We start from the raw sequence: 19,575 nt of genomic DNA on the forward strand, positions 1-19,575 counted from the left end.
CACCATCTTCTTTTGCAGCTGAGAAAACCAGTACCCACAAGAAATTACTTGCCCTCAGTTATGTTATAGGTCTTTGTGAAATGATGAGGGAGTTTATTTTTTACGTTTATTTATTCTAAGAGAGATTGAGAGAGAGAATCAGTGGGGGAAGGGCAGAGGGAGAGGGGGACAGAGGATCTGAAGTGGGTTCTGTGCTGACAACAGAGAGCCTGATGCAGGGCTTGAACTCATGCACTGTGAGATCATGACCTGACCTGAAGTCAGACACTCAATCAACTGAGCCACCAGGTGCCCAGGAATTTATTTTTTAGTGTATAGTATCATTCCCTAATTTATACTTTTCAAACCTTCTGGTTAAGTTTTGAAACATGTTAACTTTTAAAATGGGACAAACCTGTGAAGTCAACTACTGTTCTAACTTTTTATTGTGAATATCTTCAAACGTATAGAAAAGTTGAAAGAATAGTACTACACCACTCTATTCTAATATATATGCCCTAATTGCTTGATCCCTTTATGTAATTTTTTTCTGTGGTATTTAATAGTAAGCTTCAGGCACTGTGACACTTTACCCCATAGACTACAGTGTACATCTCCTTAAAAATAGACATGGGACACCTGGGTGGCTCAATCTGTTCAGCATCCGACTTTTGATTTCCGCTCAGATCATGTCTCATGGTTCATTGCATCCAGCCCCACGTCGGGCTCTGCACTAGCAGCATGGAGCTTATTTGGAATTCTCTGTCCCTCTCTCTCTGCCCCTCCTACGCTTATGCTCTCTGCCTCTGAAAGAAACATTAAAAAAAAATGACATTATTTTATAACCATGGTACCATGGTCAAACCCAAGAAAATTAACAATAACTCTGTGATATCATCTAATATTCACTGTGTATTCAAATTCACTGAATTGTTGAATTATTTTAACTAAAATACAAGTAAACGTGAATCAGATTATTTTTAAGTAGTGTTAATTTTTTTAATATTTGCTTATTTTTGAGAGAGAGAAAGAGAGAGGGCAAGGAAGGGGTAGAGAGATAGGGAAACTGAATCCAAAGCAGGCTCCCCGCTGCCAGCACAGAGCCCCATGCAGGGTTTAAACCACAAACCATGAGATAATGACCTGAGCTGAAATCCAGAGTCAGACACTCAACTGACTGAGCCACCCAGGCACACCTAAGTAGTGTTAACGTGTTTTTAAATTTTTGTTTAATGTTTATTTATTTTTGAGAGATAGAGCGTGCGGGCAGGGGAGGGGCAGAGAGAGAGGGAGACACAGAGTCAGAAGCAGGCTCTAGGCTCTGAGCTCTCAGCACAGAGCCCGACATGAGGCTCGAACTCACGAGCTGTGAGATCATAACCTGAGCCGAAGTCGGCCACTTAACCAACTGAGCCACCCAGGTGCCCCAGTAGTGTTAATTTTTTAATAACTTTTTTATTACTAAACAAAACATGTCCTTAAAGAACACACACAGGCACAAAGGAAATAAGTGAAAAATCAGAATGATAAATCTGGCCCTATCTAAAGTAAGTTGTTAACACCTTGGTTATATATCCTTCCAGATACTTTTCTATATACAGAAAAATTCTTCAGGTGGATATACAACAAATGTATTGTTTGGCTGCTTGCTTTTTCATTCAGCATATCGTAATCATCTTTATATATCAGTTAATAGACTTCTGCAGCATTTGAGCTATGAGCTATAATAATTTATTAAACCAGTCCCTTTTGTCCCTTTAGTCCCTAGGCTATCTAACATAGTTAGAAATATGTTATTCTTTTCTTAAGGCTTTTGTTACATATTGCCCACTAGAAGGGCCATCCGTGTTATATTCCAATCAACATAGCTGAATACTTGATCCCTGCACTTTCTATATCACATATTATTTATGTGTATATGTCTTTTCAAAATTCCCATTTAAAAAAAATTTTTTTTAGATGTTTATTTTTGAGACAGAGCGAGAGACAGAGTGCAAGCGGTGGAGGGGCAGACAGAGAGAGACACAGAATCTGAAGCAGGCTCCAGGCTCAGAGCTGTCAGCACAGAGCCCAACACCGGGCTTGAACTCACGAAACGTGAGATCATGACCTAAGCCGAAGTTGGATGCTTAACCAACTGAGCCACTCAGGTGCCCCTCAAAATTCTCATTTTTAAAAAATGTTTGTTTGTTTATTTATTTATTTTAACGTTTATTTATTTTTGAGACAGAGAGAGACAGAGCATGAACAGGGGAGGGGCAGAGAGAGAGGGAGACACAGAATCTGAAACAGGCTCCATCCAGGCTCTGAGCTGTCAGCACAGAGCCCGACGCGGGGCTCGAACTCACGGACCGTGAGATCATGACCTGAGCTGAAGTCGGACGCTTAACCGACCAAGCCACCCAGGCGCCCCTGTTTATTTATTTTTGAGAGAGAGAGAGCACAAGTGAGGGAAGGGCAAAGAAAGAGACGTAGACACAGAATCTGAAGCAGCCTCTAGGCTCTGAGCTGTCAGCACAGAGCCGGACACAGGGCTTGAACCCACGAACCGTGAGATCATGACCTGAGCTGAAGTTGGATGCTTAAGTGACTGAGCCACCCAGGCACCCCCAAAATTCTCATTTATATAATATATATATATAATTTTTTTTTAAGTTTATTTATTTTGAGAGAGAGCACATTCACATGCAAGTGGGGGAGGGCCAGAGAGAGGGAGAATGAGAATCCCAAGCAGGCTCCGTGCTGTCAGTGCAGAGCCCAAGATGAGGCTCAGACCCACAAACCACGAGATTGTGACCTGAGCAGAAATCAAGATTTGGACACCCAACTGACTGAACCACCCAGGTGCTCCATCAATTATATATATTTTTAATAAATGTTAACTTGTTTCAGTTTTAATTTACTTTAAATCCTAAAGAGGTTGAACATTTTATATTTAATTCTATGTCCTTTTTCTATTTGTGAATTTGTTTTGTTAGTAGTTTTAAATAATGATTTTCTATGTATTAAATATATTAACCCTTGATCTAGTTATTTTTTTTTGTTTGTTACCAGCCTATTAGGTTATTAATGGTAGTCTCATATACAAATGTTTACAAGTTTAAAATGTTTAGTGTAAAATCTGTGAATCTTTTACTTTAATATCTGCCTTTTTTGTCCTGTTTAGAAAATCCTTCCTGGGGGCATCTGGGTGCATTAGTCAGTTAAGCATCCTGCTGTTGGTTTCAGCTCAAGTCATGATCTCATGGTTCGTGGGGTTGTTGCCCCCTGTTGGGCTCTGGCACTGACAGCATGGAGCCTGCTTGGGATTCTTTCTCTCTCTCTCTCTCTTTCTTTCTTTCTCTCCCCAGCTCACGGACATACACTTTCTCTGTCTCTTAAAATAAATAAAAGAGGAAAAAAAAAAAGAAAATCCTCACATGAAGCCGTATAATAAATACGTAGTCACCTACATTTTCCTGACTACTTTTATTTTCTACTTTTAAATCTTGACTCCACATGGAGTTTATTTTAGTTTTAACGTTTTTTTTTTCTAATGAATAGTTAATTGTCTCCATATTTATTGAATGTTTCATTCTTTATTACTGATTTGAAATTCCACCTTCAAATCTCTGGATTTACTATTCTAATCTGTTGATCTCTATCTAATCCTACTAACAGTTCTATGTTCATTTATTTTCAATATTTTTTAAATATCTGGTGGACAAAAAAAATATTTTTTACCTTTCCTTAATATTCTGTTATTTAATTTCCTGGATTATCGTGTTTTTTTTTTCCATTTTGACAATGATCGTGTTGGTATTTTGAAAGTGGAGAAAGGATGAATTAAGAGTTTTTATGTATCGGGTGCCTGGGTGGCTCAGTCGTTAAGCATCTGACTTCAGCTCAAGTCATGATCTCACAGTTCGTGAGTTTGAGTCCCCCATCAGGTGAGCTCATGCCCCACTTGGGTGAGCATGAGCCCCCCTTTGCTACTGGTGAGCTTGAGTCCCACTTCGGGTGAACACAAGCCCCACCTTGGATAGAACATGAGCTGGTGAGCCCTGCTTCTCTCTCTCTCTCTCTCTCTCTCTCTCTCTCTCTCTCTCTCTCTCTGCCCCTCACTCACTTGCACACTCTCTCTCAAAAAAAAAAGAAAAAAGGAGTTTTTATGTTTTTAAAGATGAAATAATGTGTCTAATTTTTCCAAAGTGCACCATTTTACATTCCCACCAGTAATGTCAGTTCCAATTTCTTCATATCCTTGCCAACACTTTTATCTGTCTTTTTGAATACAGCCCCTTATGGGTATGAAGTAATAATTCATTACGATTTTTTTCTTTTTTCTTTTATTATGATTTTGATTTTCATTTTCCTGATGGCTAATGATGATCAGTATCCTGTCATGTGCTTATGGGCCATTTATAGATCTTCTCTAGAGGAATGTCTATTTAGATCCTTTGCCCATTTTTTAAATTAGGTTATTTATCTTTTTATTATTGAGTAGTAAGAGTTCTTAATATATTCTAGATGCAAGTCCGTTGTCAAATAATATGATTTGCAAATATTTTCTGCTATTGTATATGTTGCCTTTTCATTTTCTTGATGGTGTCCTTTGAAACACAAAGTTTAAATTTTGAGGAGGTCTGGTTTTTCTGCTTTTTCTTTGTTGCTTGTGCTTTTAGTGTCATAGCTAAGAAACTATCACTTAGTCCAAGGTTATTTTCTCATAAGAGTTTTATAGTGTTAGCGCTTACATTTAGTCTTTGCACAATATGTCTTTGATCTATTTTGAGCTAATTTTTGTGTGTGGTATAGGTAAGAGGTCCAGTCTCATTCTTTTGTATATAGATATCATGTAATTTTTGCTTAAGCACAAAGAATATTTAACAATATAATTTAAATTATTTATGGTTTACTTCTTTGTTTAAGCAATCATGTGTTCATTTCAGATATTCAGAATTCATAATATTCTTATTAAGTATTAGAAATTGCTGTAAACTTTATTAAATAAGATAAATCTACATTATAGCTGTGAACTTTACCTAAAGGATATCCAAAAAACCTGTGTGGGTTTTTTTTTTTTTAAGATTTTATTTTCAAGTAATCTCTACACCCAACGTGGGGCTTGAACTCAAAACCCCGAGATCAAGAGTTGCATCCTCCTCTGACTGAGCCAGCCAGGTGCCCCAGGAACTTGTGTTTTATTTAAAAGCCTACCTATCACTTTCTCCGTGTTACAAAAATTAAATTCATTTTGTAGGAGAAATGAATTCAGTAAAACCATTTATCTTTTTTATCCTATACATGTATATGAATCTGTACATTTTTCTAATGATGTTATAACATTTGTTTTCCTTTATTTGTCCAGACATTCATCACAACTTTTTTCAGTCTTCATATAAAAAAATATTTGGTTTTTCATATATCATATTAATTATTTTTTTTAAGACTTTGTTTAAAGACATAGCATATTGACTGCATATGTCCATCTATGCATACATATTTTTTAAGTGTGTTTTTTAAAAAAAATTTTTACTTTTCAAAAGACTAAGCCTTGAACAGGCATTTCATGTAATAGTAACCGTATAATCAATCTTTACTGAAAATAGTGCTTAATATCTAGTGGGTATTTGATAATATTTGTATAATAAATGAGTGATGCCATGCCCAATGCTTTATTCATTTAATATATAGACATATACATTGTATATATTTTTCTCCTTTTGCACCTCCCAGATTACTTGGCCTGCTATGGAATTTGCCATCCGTGTTGATGTTGGTGCAGATTTAAAAATGGATGCTATGGCAGTGTTGTTTGACCAAGATCCGCATTAAGGAAGGCATTTTATGCTGTGACCTAAGACACACATAGAAATGACATTTCCACGAAGGAGTACTTAGCCTAGTATGCTTAATGCACTTCCGATATTTTCTAATCTATTAAATTTTACTTCTTTTTTTTTTTTTTCCTCTTCAATTGCTGATCTGGACCTTCTAAGTTGATTTCTTGAGTAACTGATGGGTTAAGGGGAAAACACTGTTCTAGAACAAACTATGCCCAAATATGTGACCATGATGTATTACTACTGTATTTTGTGCAAGGTGAACCTCAGTGTTGGTAAGAACAAAGTCTTCATTATTTTAATAAAGAAAATCTAGTGTCACGAATTAAATTCTTTTTGGTTTGCTTTCCATTGAAGGTTAAAATTTGGTCTGATTCCTGACGGGAACTCAGTTAATGTAAAAATAATAACCAAGTTTTTAACTAAATTATTAAAATTGTCAACTGATAATAAAAACAGACCACAGGGAAATATGGTTTATAAAGACATTCTTCATTTTCCTGTAACAGCATAAACATATTATGCCATTGGGTTAAAGTGTATTAAAAAAAAGTTCTACCCTGAATTCTTAAAAAAAAAAAAGTCAGAAGCTTTTGTGTATTGAAATGTGTGCTAATTTTCTAGGTATTACCCAGCAGATTAGTATTCACTCGTAAAAAATGATTATAGAAAAGTATTGTCAAATAGAAGGCAAGAAAATAATCTTATTTTTTAGTTACAAAAGACCTACATTTCCTTCCTTGATGTCGTTACAGTGTGCAAAAAGGTTTGATGAACTGAGGAGCAGTGGCAGCTCACCTGTTGACAACCAATATAATCCCCTAATGGCTGCTGGAGAGAGTCCTGTGGAAACCTTAGCCACATATATCAAATCATCACTTCTTGACATGCAGGGAGAATTTCAGGAAACTCCAGTTGGTCAAGATGCAGTTTCCAAAACAGGTACGGTTTGAAAACAAAATTTAGTGTTTGTCCTTATGATAATTTTGCAACATATGCATTTCAATCAACTTTATTTACTTAGAGGCTAATATAAACATTACTGGAAAACCTATTAGTATTTGTATCTTCCTGAATTTTAGAAAATTATCTTTGCTATATTTGAAAAATGTTTTAGTATTACCATACAGGTCAAACGCTATTACCAAAAAAAAGCTATTTACTATATCAAAATTTACTACTCCAGTCTGTTGGCCTAGTTATGTCATAATTTCAGAGATTTGCTGACCTATACCTTCTACTTAAATTTTTTTACTGAGAAAATGTTGCTTGTTCCTCATGTTATCTTTTTTTACAGCTACCTTTTATTGTAGTCAACAGTAGCTTCGAATACCACTGTGGCAGTGTAGAAAAGATCTTTTCTACAATTATGTTGGAAATATTTACTGATTTTAGAAATTCTGAGTGTAGTAAATAATTTGAACCTCAGCAACAGCAAAGTACTGATATAAAAACTTGCTTCAGGAAGACAGAACTATATTGTTGGCTTTTGAACATTTGATCCCTGCCCATTCACACCGTTTCATTTTTTAAATCTTCAGTGTAACGTCAGCAATGTGTGATCCTATTTTTGTACTGTTTTTTCCATATACCTTTAGAAATATTAAGGGAAATGCCACCTAACAAAGTGCCATCTTTAGCCTTGGAAACCATGCATTTACAGTATAACCATTCAGTAAGTAAAAACCCTTTCTCAGCTAGAAACGCTAACCTCCCCCTTTGTTTTTGTATGTGTTTGTTTCTGTATTTAAGGAAGACATAGTATAGCTTCCACAAGGAATTGTTCTTCAGAAAGTGAAAATTGTACTACTCGTAATGGTGGAGAAAAGACTGAAGAATCTGAAGGGTAGGAGGCTGGTTCTTTGCTAGATAAGATTTAATATGAATATCAACTTTAAATTATAAAATATATGATTGGTGATTGTATACATCAGTTACCATAATTTAGGAATTTCACATTACACAATTGTTGAAACTGTTGGAATCAGAACAGTTCATGTGTTGAACTATAACAATTGCTTGATAGCTAAACATGTGGCTTATTCCTGTTATAATTAAATTGGACTACAGTTTTCCACATAAAAAATTCATTTTCATATTTGTAAATATTAAGAATAGCCTCTACTAATACAAAACTTTGAAAAGCAAATTTTAAAACCCAAAGAAAAATCTCTGCCATTAATTCTCCAATTTTGGTAAAGAAACTAGATGTGTATTTTAGAACCATTGGAATATAATTCTGATTATGGAAACATTAAAAATTAGAATATACCTTTCAGTATATTGCAAGTTTTGATTGTTTTGTATATTTTACATAAAATAAATTAACATATATTTTAAGTATTCACCTTGATGAGTTTTGGCAAATGGATACACCATGTAACCATCACACAAATGAAGATATAGAACATTTTCATCATATCTGAGAGTTCATTTCTGTATTTTCAGTTCTGATAGGTTTTTTCTTCTTTTTTGTAACAGCTTTATTCATATATAATTCATATACCATAAAATTTACCCTTTTGAAATAGTTCTGGAGATGGATGGTGGTGATGATTGCATGACAGTGTGAATGTACTTAATGCCATTGGACTGTACACTTAAAAAGAGCTAATATGACAGATTATGTGTTATGTGTATTTTACTACAATAAACAAAAATTCACCCTTTTGAAGTGTATAGTTCAGGGATTTTTAATTTACTCACATAGATTTTTAACTGATAGTTTTGTTTGTGTATCACAAAATTTATCAGATAATTTTCTTGCTGGGATTGTCTAGTATTTCATACTGTAGATCTAAAATCCATAGAAACATTATGCTTCATTATACAAGCATACCTTACCAGCACCTGTTTATATTTTGACCATAATTTCTTTGGAAGAACAATTTGTGAAGAGTTATTTAAATTCCTTTGACCTTGACAATAGTGTTGGTTAATAATCCTTTATCTGGGAGCCCAGTTTTGTTTCAAATATGATTTTTTTGTATTAGAAAGTTACGAAGTTCCATTGAACACATTAAATTCATATTGTAGGACAGTGTGTCTCTTTTGATTTATTCTCTTTTGTAATGACATGAAAGTAGTTGTGGATCATGCTGATATTTCTTTTTGAGGTGATCTAATTTTCAAGGGAAAGTAAATTCAAGGACTATGTATTTTTTAAGCAGTCTTTCTGATGCATCATCTAAACTTGTTCTTAAATTATTTTTAAAATATGTTAATAAACACATTGTAGTCTTAATTCTTTTAACTACATTTACTAATTTATATTTGATGAACGCATAGAAATAAACTTTCTTGCTGTTAAAAATAAGTAACCATGCTAATTTTTTGATTCTTCAATGAATGAATTTAACTGTTTTTCTTATTTATTAATAGTAATAAAATTTTAATATTTAATATTTATCTCCTCATACCTATAACCATGTAAAAGTACTGTTTTATGTTCCTCACAAGAATTAGAATGTGTTATTTAATTTTTGTGTGTGTGAATTGGTATTAGTTTTTAAAACTTTGTTATTAACTTATAACTTGAAAACTAAACTTTAAACCATGTAAATTATGAGTCCTGTAATAAAAATATTTTTGTTTTTCTAAGTTCTTAAGTTATTAGGCTTAATAAGCTTAACAGCTTAAGCTGTTAGGTCAATAACCTAACTAAATTTAGTCAAAATCTAAGATACAGATCAGGTTAGCAAGATACTTTTATGAAAAATTCTGAATGTCAAACCCTTTCAAATTTATTTATGGTCAAAACTTCCAAAAACATCTTGTTCTTGTACTTCCAATAAATGTCAGTATTCTTGGCTCCTCCTCTAAAACTCTAATAATTTCATTTCTGTGTAACATTTTTTATGAAGGCCAAACATGGTGATCCATGTATGTGATGAAGCAAAAAACTTGAAAGAAGATTTTATTTGCCCACGAGATCTTTTGATAGCAGAAATGAAGTACTTTGCTGAATATTTATCTATGGATGCCCAGCGCTGGGAAGAGGTGGACATTTCAGTTCATTGTGACGTTCACATTTTCAACTGGTTGATAAGATATGTTAAAAGGAACACTAAGGAGAATAAAGATTGTGAGATGCCCACTTTAGGTAAAAGACCATCTATTGCTTATTTTGTAGTGAAATTTATGTGTCACCTGGTAGTTGCTTCACACCAAGCATGCAATGTGGAAAATTATTTGGACATTAGTATTTGTGCCTAGATTTAGTAATCACCTTTTAGGAAACTGATACCTCATCATTTTTAGTAGATTATAGTGAATGTATGGCAAGTGGACAGGTCTCTAGATCAGCAGTTCTCATTGTATGGTACATGGACCTCTGGAGTCCTGGAGATATTTTGTTGTTTTTTTTTATTTTGAGAAGGAGAGAGAGAGAGAGAATGAGTTGGGGAGGTGCAGAGGAGGGGAGAGAGAGATTGAGAGAATCCTAAGCAGGCTTCATGCTCAGCGCAGAGCCCAATGTAGGTCTCAATCTCACAACCGTGAGATCATGACCTGAACCAAAATCAAGAGTCAGACACTCAACCAGCTGAGCCACCCAGGTGCCCCAGAGTCCTGGAGATCTTTTAGAAGGTTCACGAAGTCAAGACAATATACATAATAATACTAATATCTTACGGTCTTCTTCTTTGTTGCCATTTGTTCACATGGTATAGAAGTAATGGAGGGCACACATCTGGGCAGGGGCACCAAACTGTACTAGTGGTCATCATATTCTTGAATAACATGTGCTCATAGTTAAAAAAAGAAAAGAATAAATTCAGTCTCACTTTAAGAATGTCCTTGATGAAACAGTAAAGATGAGTAATTTGATTAACTCTTGACCCTTGAGCATGCATCTTTTCCAAGTTCTGTGTGATGGCATGGGAGGTGCACTTCTGCACACTAGAGTGTGATGGTTGTCTAGAGGAAAAGCACTTGTGCAGTTGTTTGAGTTGCAAGCTAAACCAGCTGCTTTTTGAAAAAGAGAAAACCATTTTTACTTGAAAGAATGAGAGGCAAATTATGGTTATTCAGACTTAGGCAAGATATTTTCTTGAAAATGAATTAAGCTGATCAACTGAAGGGAAACAACTGACAGTATTTGTTGTCAATAATAAAATTCAAGGTTTCAAGTGAGAGAGTAGGAAAACTTGTATCTGCTTCCACATGCTTGACAGTTTCTCCATATTTAAAAGACTTTTCTGATGAGACTGGTGGTGATATTAACAAATGTGAGAGAGATATATATACATATATATATTAGAGAGTGTGTGTGAGGAAGTGGTAGTGGGGGAGGGAGAAAGAGAGAATGAGAATCTTAAGCAGGCTCCATGTTCAGTGCAGAGCCCAACACGGGGCTCAATCTCATGACTCTGACGTTATGACCTGAGCCGAAATCAAGAGTGAGACTCTCAACCGACTGAGCCACACAGGTGTCCCTTATATATATTGTACAATGAAATGTTTCAACATTTAGAAGATCTGCATAACTCAATGAACCAATATTTTCCAAATGACAGTGCGTGATGTTAAAATCATGCATGGGTCAAGCAAAGATCCATTCAAAGTGCAAGATAAATCATTTGACTTTGAGATAACAGAATAGGAAAAGTTCATTGATATGACTTCAGATTCCATAACACCTAACCTTTAAAAGAAACTATCAGTTGTTGAGTTTTGATGGAACATCAGAGAAGACTGCCCACAAACTGAATGTAGAAACAGATATAGAATCCAGCTATCTTCTCTTAAGTTGGATATCGAAGAAATTTGTAAAAAATGTCAGTGTTACTCTTGCTAATTTGTATTTTGGAAAATACAGTTATTTTTCATAAAGATATGTTAGTATATAATGAGTTTATTCTTTTAAAAGGAATTAAATATTTCAAATTTTTCCTTTTTTAATTTATACTGATAGTTCTAACCCATCTCAACAAAAAAGGAGTCTTAAGATCAAAAGCTTGGGAACCAGGGATGCCTGGCTGGTTCAGTCATTGGAGCGTGCAACTCTTGGTCTCGGGGTTGTGAGTTCAAGCTCCATGTTGGGTGTGGAGATTACTTAAAAATACAATCTTAAAAAAAGTAAAAGTTTGAGAACTGGTGTTCTAGATGAAAGGAAGAATAATGAGTAATCTTTAGTCGGGTATAGCATTGTATAGGAAATCACACTTGTAGTTTAGTAAAGTCTGTGCCTTAGAATTTGCTATTTGTAGCAGTCCCAAAATATTTTTAAATTCTTATTAATAAATAAATCTATAGGGATAGTATAAACATTTTCTGAAGAAACTTATTAATAGATTTTAAGGATCAAATTAATGAAAAAAGATTTTGGTGGTTCTTAAATAAAAATTACAAGCTTGCTAAATAAAAATTTTCAGCCAGTTGGAGTCCAGAGGTTCCAGATCACTCAGATATGGTTATGTATATGTGAAATAAAAAATTAAATTATGCAGGGAGAAAAAAAATGTTTTATCCAGCATATTTATGCATATAGTCACTCTGTAATCTTTGACCTTATATCAGTAGCTACAAACATAAACTTTTATAAAAGCAATCTTTATTCTAACCAGGAAAACCACCAGAATGCTTACTTAAATCTCTAATAGTGCAGACAAGTGGTCTTAGCTGGAATGAGCTATATTACTCTTCCCTGAGGAATTTTTCATGAGGAATTTTTCACCAGTCCCCTTCACCATTTCTTTCTATCTGAGAGCCTTTAACCTAGAATTATTGTTTAAACAAAGATTGGAATTGCTCATTTTAATCATTGCATAGTCCTTTATTTGGAAGGATTATCTCAGTACTATAATGGGAAAAATCACAATTTTTTTTTCCTTAAATATACCTCACAGGAGATGACTTAGGTTTACCAAAATAGTAGTGTCAACCAGCATTCCCCTTTCTGTGGTTATGCCTCGCCTCAGTTTGCCTTTAGGAAGTAACTTTAGCGCTTCTGCAGTAGTAAATTTTATGTTACCTTTTAGAGTCTTTTAAATAAATAATTGTTCATGACAAGTATTGTACTGCCTTTGAAATAACTTCACTAATAACAAGTGCTTTCATTAATCATTTAAAAGATGTTCTCACTACGATTTTTTTTATGTGATAAATTAGAGTCTCAATTTTAATTATCTTTTTCTCTGATTTAGTTAAGCAGAAGTTTGCATGTGTCGTATCTTTAGCTGGAGTCTTTTTACTTAGATATAAATCTAATTCCAGGGCAGATTTACTATGTGCTTTCTCTGTACCCCATATTTTAACATTGCATTTTCTTTCTTTCGTGTATCTAAGCCATATGACGTAGTAATGTTATAATAAACTGCTCTTACAATGTAACATCCTCTTTTAAGGTGAGAAGGACCTTGTCCTGAGGAGATTGAGGTACAAATCAGAAGGAGAATTAAATTTTTTTCTTTCTTTTTAGAGCCAGGAAATGTCATTTCAATTCTTATTTCTTCAGAGTTTTTGAAAATGGATTCATTGGTAAGTATTAATAAAAGATCCAAGTTCTTTTATTCACCTATGCTTAATTTAACATACAACTTGATTTTTCCTTCAAGTGCCTAGAAATTTCTAAGACATCTTACTTAAGTAGTTGTTAATTCAAGAGTGTGATTCTGTAACTGAACTAATAGGAATTTGCTTCGCGGTGAGTTACAGCTAAGAGCCTGCATCAGGTAGAGTTGTCACACAAAGGAAACTATTTGCAGCAAATAAGGAGATCATGGGGAATAACTTCCAGAGCTTTGACTCGCCAAGGAGGGGTGAGCATTTTCTTTTATTTAGGGTTTAGGATGAACATTCATAAAGGGGAGCTCTGTCATACCAAGTAAAGGTATGACATAGCACAGGCATCCTGTGCTATGTTAATGAAGCTTGTGCTCCACCTAGGATGGAAACTTCAATTTTATAATGAACAGAGGTAACTGGAAGAGAGCAAGGTTCTATGGGTTTAAACTGGATGAGGTCTTGGGTTTGTTATCTTGGGTGAGGAGTGCAGGGCCTTGCTTACTTTGGAAACAGCGATGAGAGTTTTTACCACTACTTTGGTCAGGCTATTTCCAGGCCTGGTGGAGACTGTTAGTTTTTGTGTTCCCTTTGTTCTCTTAAAATTCTTAACTGTTAAGGTCTGTGTATTTCTTTGTAATTCTGACACCTCCTAAAGGCACTTCTGTAAGAAGTGGTGCTTGGGCAAGTGGGGCACAGATCACAGAAAATATCTGGGGGCCTAAAATGACTTCTCTTGTGTCAGGAAAGCTTTGTCTCATCTTTCTTTTTCTAGGGATTCCTAACTCTTCTTACTTACAATTCCATTAGAATAAACTGCTCTTGTTCTGTTGGGAAGGGGTTAAACTAGTATGCATCATTTGTATATTACGCCTATACAGCAAACAATATATCTTCAAGGAATAGCTTACTGGTGTATTAGATGAAACTAAGCAGAATTAGCTTTACTCCAAGGTGGATTTTGCTCTAAAACCAAATTAAATGAAAATTAATTTGAATATGTTTGTTCATTATTTAAGTAATTTCTTTAAGCATGTTTGGTTATTTGTGTCTTTCATTTATAAATCAGTGAATTAAAAACAATACCCAAATACTAATATAATTGTATATGTATAAACCCAATGCTAATGTCTGTTGTTAAGGAGTAGTTGATAAAACAGAAAAGCACAGTATATACAAATACGTATCAGGCTCTAACATTAAATACGTTTGTTTCTTGGGGCGCCTGGGTGGCTCAGTCGGTTAAGCGTCTGATTTCAACTCAGGTCATGATCTTATAGTCCATGAGTTCGAGCCCCACGTCAGGCCTTGTGCTGACAGCTCGGGAGCCTGGAGCCTGCTTCGGATTCTGTGTCTCCCTCTCTCTCTGCCCCTCCCCTACTCATGCTCTGTCTGTCTCACTCTCAAAAATGAATAAATGTTAAAAAAAAGTTTTTTAAATGTATTTGTTTCTTTTTATTTAATCAATTTCTTAATCATTCACATGTTTATATATGTTTGTGTTAGGGCAGAGTACTCCTTTGCTATATTAACAGATGTGAAGTTTGTTTAAAATTTTTTTTTTATGTTTATTCATTTCTGAGACAGAGACAGAGCATGAGCGGGGGAGGGGCAGAGAGAGAGGGAGACACAGAATCTGCAGCAGGCTCCAGGCTCCGAGCTGTCAGCACAGAGACTGACGCGGGGCTCTAACTCACAGACCGTGAGATCATGACCTGAGCCAAAGTCGGTTGCTCAACCGACTGAGCCACCCAGGCGCCCCTGAAGTTTATTTATTTGAGTGTTCAAGGTTTTGCTTAGTTCTCTGTATTCTTTCTATTCTTTAGTTGCTCCCTATTTAGTTGCTGGTATTAATTGTTCCAGGGAAGGGTTATAGAAAAAAAGCAGAGATGGAAAGAATCCTTAATGTTTGAGTTTTGAAATCTAAACCCTAAAGCATATTTTTTTTTCCCATAACAAAATATTTGGAAGAATACATGATTAGCCAGAGCTACTTTTCCCCAAACCCCAAAGCCACCTCAAAAAGTAAATAAATATACCTCAGGTTGGAGAAAGGGGAAGAAAGTCAGAAAGCAAGCACAACACAACTGAGAAAACCCTGAAGTGACTATATATCTGCCACTCAGAGAAGTAGAGGCTTAAAATTGCCACTAAGTCTAGTTTTAGGAAATTACATATCTTGTATACTGGAGTTTGTGGACTAAGATACATACCTGCCACAATCATGAAAGATGCTTATTGCATCATTGTTTAAAGTGTGCCAGGAAAATTGAAGATTATTTTTCTAGCTTTGTATGGGTTTGTACAACTATGGCCTGCTGGCTCACTTTGGAACAGTATAGATTAGCCCAGTATAGATTAACCTGAATGCAGTTAGTGCCTAGTAATCCATGGATCGAGCTTTTAATGAATTTTATCTTTGAAAGGTATTGAAATGACATTGTCCTTCATGGTACTCTTTTCAACATTCATTTTCTATTCTTTTTTTCAGGTTGAGCAATGTATTCAGTATTGCCACAAGAATATGAATGCCATAGTTGCTACCCCATGCAACATGAACTGTATTAATGCAAATCTTCTCACACGTATAGCTGACCTGTTCACACATAATGAAGTTGATGATTTAAAGGACAAGAAAGATAAGTTTAGGAGGTAATTTTTTTAATTTAATTTTTAACCTAATGTTCCTGTTAGAAGAAATATATTTCTATTTCATTTTAGTGAAATATTCTATTTTTAGAATATATTTAGAAATATTTCTATTTTTTTAAAGTTTATTCATTTATTTTGAGAGAAGAAGAAAGAGAGCATGAGCAGGGGAGGGGCAGAGAGAGGGGGAAAGAGAGAATCCCAAGTAGGCTTTACACTGTCAGCGTGGAGTCCAACGTGGGGCTCAGTCCCATGAACTGCGAGATCATGACCTGAGCCAAAATCAGGAGTCAGCTGCTTGACTGAGCCACCCAGTTGACCCTCTATTTTATTTTAAATGAAGTAAAATTTATCCAGAGCCAATGACTCTAGATAAAAATTAGTACTTATTTTTTACAATGTGCATATGAGCATATCGTGTTAGTGAATTATGTTCAAAATGATTAAAACTGGCTTTATTATAAAGAGGAAGAGTAGTATGGGATAAGGTCGGCAGTTTAGGCGCTGTTTGAGTCACAGCAAAGAGAGTATACTTTATTCTAAATGTGAATGAGAACAGAGGAGTGGCATGATCTGTTTTTGAAGAGACCATCCTGTTGCTCTGTGGAGAATAGACTATACGGATGTGAGAAATAAGGAGACTGATGAGGAGAGGCTAGTGTGATAATCTGGTGAGAGATGAAAGAGTTTGGACTAGAGTAGGAGCAGTGGAGCTGGAAAGAAGTAGATGGATGCAGAGTGTATTATTAGAAATATTGACAGATTGCAAATGGAATAATGTGGGAAAAGAGTGTATCCTAGGATAATTACTAGGTTGAGGTTTAAGGTTGAGCAACTAAGTAGATGGTAATACCATTAATAGAGGAGAGATTGGGGTAAGGGGCTCAAGAGGTGGATAAGAGATTACTTAATATATTTAATACACGTTTTGGACATCTAGGCAAGATAGCAGAGGTAGGTGGTCATATAAGTTTGAAGCTTAGGTCAGAGATCAGAGCTTAAAATAGAAATACAAGAGTAGATAGATTTGAAACCATGGAACTGGGTGAGGTTTCTTAGCAAGACCATTCTTTCTCCACTGAATTGCAGTGGCACCATGTGTTTCCAAACTCTCCATTTTGTTCTGTTGATCTCTTCTTTTTTTTTAAATTGAAATACAGTTGACACATAATGTTACATTAGTTTCAGGTTATAACATAGTGATTTAAAAACTCTATGCATTGGGGCGCCTGGGTGGCTCAGTCGGTTAAGCGGCCAACTTCGGCTCAGGTCATGATCAGGTCATGATCTCACGGTCCGTGAGTTCGAGCCCCGCGTCGGGCTCTGTGCTGACAGCTCAGAGCCTGGAGCCTGTTTCCGATTCTGTGTCTCCCTCTCTCTGACCCTCCCCTGTTCATGCTCTGTCTCTCCCTGTCTCAAAAATAAATTAAAAAACGTTAAAAAAATTAAAAAAAAAAAAAAAACACAAAACTCTATGCATTAAGCTGTGCTTACCACGAACATAGCTACCATCTGTCACCTTACAATGCCAGTACAATCCTATGACTTACTCATTTTGTAACTGGAAGCCTGTATTTCATTCACCCTCTCCTTCACCCCTTTTGTCCATTCCCTTACCTCCCTCCCCTCCAGCAGTTTGTTTTTTGCATTTATAGGTCTGATTCTGCTTTTTGTTTGTTCATTTATTCATTTGTTCTTTAGATTCCACATATAAGTGAAATCATATGGGATTTTTCTCTGACTTATTTCACTTAGCATTATACCCTCTAGCTCCATCCATGTTGTCACAAATGGCAAGATCTCATTCTTTTTATGGCCAAGTAATATTCCACTGTATATACACGTATACCATATCTTTTTTATCCATTCATATATCGATGCACACTTGGATTGCTTCCATATGTTGGCTATTGTAAATAATGCTATAATAAATATACAGGTGCATATATGTTTTCAAATTAGTGTGTTTTTTTTTTTTCTTCAAGTAAATACCCAGTATTGGAATTACTGGACCATATGGTAGTTCTGTTTTCAGTCTTTTGAGGAACTCCCTTCTGTTTTCCATAGTGGTTGCACCAAGTTACATTCCCATCAACAGTGCACAAGGGTTCCTTTTTCTCCACATCCTTGCCATCACTTGTTATTTCTTGTCTTTTTATTCTAACCATTCTGACACATGTAAGATGATATCTCATTTTGGTTTGGATTCACATTTTCCCCTCATGATTAATGATGTTGACATCTTTTCATGTCTGTTGGCCATGTGTATGTCTTCTTTGGGAAAGTGTCTATTTACTTTTCCAATCATTTTTTAATTGGATTGTTTTTTGGGGTGTTGAGTTGTATAAGTTTTTTATATATTTTGGATATTAACCTCTTATCATTAACCTCGTATCATTTCAAATATCTTCTCCCATTCAATAGGTTGCCTTTTTGTTTTGTTGATGATCTCCTTTGCCATGCAACAGTTTTTTATTTTGGTGTAGTCACGATAGTTTATTTTTGCTTTTGTTTTCCTTGCCTAAGGAGACATATCTAGAAAAAAGTTGGAAAGGTCAATGTCAAAGAAATTGACTGTGTTTTCTTCTGTGAGTTTTATGGTGTCAAGTCTCTCACTTAGGTTTTTAATCTGTTTTGAGGGGGTTTTTTGGTGTATGGTGTGAGAAAGTGATCCGATTTCATTACTTTGCATGTAGCTGTCTAGTCTCATTGATTTTTTTGTCTGTATTGGTATCAGTAGCCCACTGCCTTAATTACAGTGGCTTCATAATATTTTTTGGTATGTAGTAATCTAAATTCTCCAGCTTAGCCTTTTTTCAAGATTGCCATTTTGGCCATGTTAAGTCCTTTCCATTTTTGCATAATTTATATGGAATCAGCCTGCTCATTTTCTCTTTCTGTCTCTCTCTCATAGACACACACACACACACACACACACACACACACACACACACACTTGCTGGAGTTTGATGTTAACATTGATTATATTTGAAAAGATTTGAGATCTCAATTGTACTGGCTCTTTCAGTCCATGAACATGGTATAACCCTCCATTTATCTTAGCAACATTTTATAGTTTTCAGTGTAGAGATATTTTTCTTTCTTTTTTTTAATTCCTAGGTAAAAATTTTTTGGTGCTATTTTAAATGCTATTTATTTATTTAATTTTCCAATTGTTAGCAAGAGAATATTGATAAAGACTATCCAATATTTAGAGGTTCAACAGAGGAGTGGCCATTTAGTGGCCTGAGAAGGAGGAGCCAGTGAGTCAAAGGGAAGATAAAAGGAAAGATAGTTTCAAAAGTGGAGAAGTGATTGGGGCGCTGGCTGGCTCAGTCAATAGAGCATGCAACTCTTGATCTCAGGGTTGTGAGTTCAAGCCCTACACTGGGTACAGAGATTACTTAAAAATAAAATCTTAAAAAAAAAGAAGTGGGGAAGTGATTAAGTGATCAAATGTGTAGAATGCAGCTACCATGTAGAGTAAAATGAGGACAGAAATGTGACCAATTAGATTTAGACAAACTTTTTTCCCGATGTTTTGCTCTAAATGAATGCTAAAAATTTTAGCAGTTAGCCATTAGGGATAGGTAGGCCCAGGAGACGGTTTTTTTTTAAG

General features: G+C 35.2%; 1 protein-coding gene across 5 annotated transcripts in view; it reads left to right on the forward strand.

Moving 5' to 3' along the window:
- The window catches only part of SANBR (SANT and BTB domain regulator of CSR), a 55,836-nt gene that overhangs the window by 6,973 nt on the left and 29,288 nt on the right, over positions 1-19,575 (forward strand). For 3 of the 5 annotated variants that reach the window (XR_002075308.2, XM_019430269.2, XM_019430336.2), the window contains exons 3-7: positions 6,560-6,746; positions 7,557-7,650; positions 9,668-9,906; positions 13,225-13,283; positions 15,799-15,959. Coding sequence is in view for 4 of the 5 variants with exons in the window: in XM_019430269.2 (XP_019285814.1) it covers positions 6,560-6,746; positions 7,557-7,650; positions 9,668-9,906; positions 13,225-13,283; positions 15,799-15,959 (740 nt within the window). In the remaining variant the exon portion in view is untranslated. Of the gene's footprint in view, positions 1-6,559; positions 6,747-7,402; positions 7,480-7,556; positions 7,651-9,667; positions 9,907-13,224; positions 13,284-15,798; positions 15,960-19,575 lie in introns of those variants that run through there. The other 2 variants (XM_019430547.2, XM_019430490.2) reach the window with 2 other exon arrangements.

Source organism: Panthera pardus, unplaced genomic scaffold (genome assembly GCF_024362965.1).
Source record: "Panthera pardus isolate Hobbes unplaced genomic scaffold, ASM2436296v1 HiC_scaffold_25, whole genome shotgun sequence".
Taxonomy (NCBI): Eukaryota; Metazoa; Chordata; class Mammalia; order Carnivora; family Felidae; genus Panthera; species Panthera pardus.